We start from the raw sequence: 4,964 nt of genomic DNA, 5'->3' as shown, positions 1-4,964 counted from the left end.
TCTCCCGCATTTTGCTTTAAAATGCATGGTCTGCTTGTATTTGGAATTATATTTTCCCCAAGTAAGAGAAACATTCTCATGTCGAAAAAGAAAAAGACATGATTAAAGAGAAAAGGTATATAATAGAGTTTGATAACCATTTTTTGTAGACATTTCAATTGCATTTTATTGTAGCACTTTCTACGCATGAAAGATATCCAAATGTTCAACAAATAATATCATAGATCCGACTTGATTCTATGTAATTAACTAATAAAGTAATCATTTTTATTTGGGACTTATTAGTCATGTGTCACCAAAACTAATCTTCATCCCCACATCGTTTTCTTATAGTGACTTATTCACGTTTATATTTGGGAATGAGAATACATTCTATCGCCGAGCCTTGTAACGTGGGCTTGTGACCCAAGTTGGGGCAACAATGTGGTGGAATGTTGGGCTGATCCTGAAGGCTGGGCTTTGGATGGCTAATATCTGGCCTGCCCTATCCAAGTATATGGAGTTGACCATACTTGAGCTTGGCCCAGTCTTCCAATACTTCTCCAATTTTTTTCTTTTGTCTCATTTCTCGACACCATTACTTCATTTACCTAATTTACCTAATTCTATTTTTATTTCATATTTTGTTTTTGATGCAAATAATTTAATTTCTTTCTTTCTTCTTTGCTTAACAAAAACTTGTCTAATTATTATTGTCTCTTACTCATCTTGTTTGCTTCTGGTGGAGAGATTGTTTCGATTAAATTATGCAATTTATGAAATTTGAATCACCGGGATACCCTTTCTCTCTTTCTTTTTTTGTTTTGGTTTAATATCTACAAGTCAAAGAACAAAAGTTGAGCAGTTTGATTTTAAATAATTGGAAGTTGTAAAGTTGCATCGGAAATGAATGATACCTAACATTTTGTGAAGTAATAAAATGAAAAAATATCATATAAATGTAAGCTTAGATTGAATGGAACTATTACTTCCACGAGGAGCAACTAAACAAAAGGGAATAGACAAGGGATTCTTTTATCAAGTATATGTGATAAGTTTTTTTCGTTTCTCACATGATGTTCGATATTTGCATTCAGACTCTAACTAATTTCGATTTTCATTGAATAAGGTTCATTAACGAAAAAAAGTTGTTGAGTATTAAAATTTTGATAATTAACAAAGTGTAACTAACTGCTCAAAGAACCAGGTCCTCAATGTAGCTGCTTAACTGTCGTGAAGAACCAACTCCTCATGATTGATACTTGTATGTATGTACAAGACAATAACTTTATCTCAAAGTTACCTAGGTACGATTTTGGTGGAAGATGGTTGCTATAAGTGATAAGAGTCATTGCTCAAGAAGATACGGATAATTCAGTCAGAGACAAAAGTCCCAGAGCTTGTGGAATCCTTGGAATAGTAGGAGTCCCATAAATGAGGAAGCCGACTATGAATAGGACTCCTAGAAGATCTCAAGTCGTGTTTAAATAGTATTGATTTTGGACTTCTGAACTATCCTTTTACACGTCAACTAAAGTGTCATAAGTTGTTTTTACTTGTGTTGAGTACTTGCTTTAAATTCTTCCGAGTCAGTCTAGTGAATATGTTTAAGGAAATTGAGTTGTAATCAAATGTCAAAAAACAGTTAGTGAGTTAGAGTGAATATTTTACTTTACAAGTTAGAGTAACTTGTGAATCAAATAGGAGTAGTAGGAGTACTGGAGAGTATTGAATTACAGTCTTGTAATTGATATATTTTGGCTCATTGTTCTAGTCGAGTTAGGTTGAAAATCTTGCGTGGTAGGTCGTGATTTTTACCTTTTGAGCCAGGTGATTTTCCACATAAAAATCGATGTGTTCATTGTATTGCTTATTTACTTTACGCTTAAGAAACACGGTAAAGAATCAAATTCTTTAGTAATCCATACAGGCACTCAAACTAACAATTGGTATCAGAGCGGGTACTCTCATTTACACGGCTAACACCTAGAGAGATCTTGAAAGAAAGATGAGTGCTCCACCTAGAATTAATGAAGGACAATCAACTACTAGACCACCCCTGTTCAATAAAAAATATTACAGTTGGTGGAAAGCAAGAATGGAAGATTTCTTGACAGCTGAAAACTATGAACTATGGACCATAGTAAGCCAAGGTCCTTTGATTCCTACTACATAAAATGCACAAAGTGAAACATGTCCTAAGGACCCCTCCGAATTTGTGGCAGTAGATTTCAGAATGATGGAGAAGAATGCAAAGGATAAGAAAATCCTTATCTATGGACTTGGTCCTGATAAGTACAATAGAATTTTTGTGTGCTCAAATGTGAAGCAGATATGGGATGCACTTCAAACTGCTCATGAAGGAACAAATCAAGTAAAGAGATCAAAGATTGAACTACCCATAAGAAACTATGAGTTTTTCTCCATGAAGGAGTCTGAGCCTATCCCGGATATGATGACTAGGTTCACTATAATAACCAATAAACTGAAATCACTTGAAAAAGTATTTACCTCAGAAGAGTTGGTTGGCAAAGTTCTAAGAATCCTTCCAGCTTCATGGGAATCAAAAGTCACTGCAATCCAGGAAGCCAAGGAATTGGATAAAATCTCATTTGATGAGTTGGTTGGAAACTTAAAAACTCATGAAATGAGAAAGATAGAACTGCGCAAAGAAGAACAAAGGAAGGATAATGCCTTGGTTCTTAAAGTATCCGAGGATGATGAATCTGACTATAATGATCCTGATCTAGCAACTTTTGCCAAGTTCAAGGGGTTCATGAAGAATTCCAAAAGTGCATCCAAGAGAGAGACTGGTAATAAGCACAAGCATATCGACAAAGCTAACTATGATGGGTGCTATAAGTGTGGCAAGCTAGATCACATGGTAAAGAACTGCCCAATGTGGGAAATCAAGCGGAGGAAAGAACCGGGGGAAGATGAGAGAAGAGGGTTCTAACAAAGGAAATATCCTAGCCAAAGGATGTACTGAAGCAATGAAGCTGGCATTCTTGGTAGCATATGAGGATAGTGGGAGTGATCAAGAGAAAGAATGGGAGGATAGGGCTATAAGTCTCTATGTTGTGATTGATGAACACCAAGCTGTGAAGACAGAACCCCCAGTACAGCTTGAAATGCACATTGGAAGACCTCTTTTGTTTGATGAACACCACTATAATGAATGGAAGCTACGTATAAAAATATTTCTTCAGGCTACTGACTTTGACCTATGGGTAATTGTCAGTCATGGACCAATTCTCCCAACCAAATTGGATGGTGAAGGTAACAAGTGCAACAAAATAGAAGAGGAATACAATGAGGAAGATCGTCATCTAGTTCAGAAAAATGCTAAAACAAAGAACTTTCTCTACATAAGTCTGTGTAGAAACACCATCCTCAGAGTGTCCTTTTGCATCTCTGCTCATGATATATGGAGGACCTTGGAAACTGACTTTGGAAATAAAAACATCGAAGTGGCTCTGATGGCGATTAAAGAATAAAAAATAGAGGAAGAAGTGATAGGAATGATCGCCATGAGTGATTCAGAAACTGAAGATGAGGAAAACCAGGTAAGTATATTTGACTTGAAAGAAAATATTCATGCTATGTCCAAAAAGCAACTGATGGCCATAATTGTGACCTTAAAGAATGAAATGGATAAAATGAGTAATGAAAATGATCAGCTAATCAACAACCTTTCTTGTGTCAATCTTGATATCAAAAGGCTTGAATCTAACAAAGATAGTTTAGAGAAACAAGTCAAAGACCTTAAGAATCGAGTTCTTGAACTTACTTATGAGAATGAGACGTCTCCTGATATATATGGCAAAGGAAAAATGAGTGACCTGCAAGATAAGCTTGAAAAGGAATTAAAAATTACTAATGATAATCTTTGTGATACTGAATGTAGAAATAAAGTCCTTCATGAAAACCTAGAAAAGGTTAATTATGAACTCTCTAGACTAAGAAAATGGCATAGATCTTCTGATGCCTTGAATTAGCTGGGTTCCCAAAACTAACTTGTGAATTTTAGTGCAGGCTAAGGTGAGAGAAAATAATCAGGACTGATATCTAGGCAGTGGATGCTCAAGACATATGACTGGAGAAAAGAAAAACTTTCTCTCACTGACAACCTTCCAATGAGGGAGTGTGTCATTTGGAAATGGGAAAAAGGGCAGATAACAGGTATTGGTAGGTTGTCAAGTCACTCTCTCACGCTATAGAAGATGTGTTAGGTCTTAAACACAATCTTCTTAGCATCTCTCAAATATGCGACAAAGGAAATGAGGTAAAATTCAATTCCAAAATATGCATTGTCACTAAGCTTGATACTAATGAAATTGTGCTAAAGGGTAAGAGACATAACAATGTCTACAAGATATCGATTATGTCACTTCCCCAAATCGAGCATACATGCTTGAGTGTAGTGGAAGATGATCCACTTATATGGCATAGAAGACTGGGACATGCCAGTCTCTCTCAACTCAACAAGTTGGCAGCGAAGGACTTGGTCCTTGGGCTACCTAAAGTTGAGTTCATCTCTGACAAGGTATGTGATGCCTGTGTTAGAGGGAAACAAGTTAGGTCATCATTTAAATCTAAGAAGTTTGTAATAACTTCTAAACCTTTGGAACTCCTTCACATGGATCTATGTGGACCAATGAAAATAAAGAGCAGAGGAGGTAAGAGGTATGTGTTTTTGATTATTGATGACTTCTCCAGGTATACCTGGACTTTGTTTTTGGGATCCAAAGATTAAGCCTTTGATGTTTTTGTGTATTTGTCAAAATGATTCAACAAAAGCTAGGATGTAATGTTTTAAGTATAAGAACTGGCCATGAAACTGAATTTGAAAATTCAAAATTCCTTGAGTTATGTGGCTCACATGGCATTGACCATAATTTCTCAACCCCTAGAGCTAAATGGGGTTTTAGAAAGAAAGAATAGATCCTTAGAAAACATGGGGAGAACCATTTTTATTTCCAGTT

The 4,964-nt window shown here is 36.0% G+C and overlaps 1 protein-coding gene across 1 annotated transcript; it reads left to right on the top strand.

Annotated features, from left to right (window-relative positions):
- The first annotated feature begins 2,218 nt into the window (after window positions 1-2,218).
- LOC142178404 (uncharacterized) lies at window positions 2,219-2,935 on the top strand. Its single transcript, XM_075247744.1, has one exon. It carries the CDS (start codon window positions 2,219-2,221, stop codon window positions 2,933-2,935), a length of 717 nt encoding a protein of 238 aa, XP_075103845.1.
- The last annotated feature ends 2,029 nt before the right edge of the window (window positions 2,936-4,964 follow it).

Source organism: Nicotiana tabacum, chromosome 24 (assembly GCF_000715075.1).
Source record: "Nicotiana tabacum cultivar K326 chromosome 24, ASM71507v2, whole genome shotgun sequence".
Lineage (NCBI taxonomy): Eukaryota > Viridiplantae > Streptophyta > Magnoliopsida > Solanales > Solanaceae > Nicotiana > Nicotiana tabacum.
This window is presented reverse-complemented; position numbering and strand designations above follow the sequence as displayed.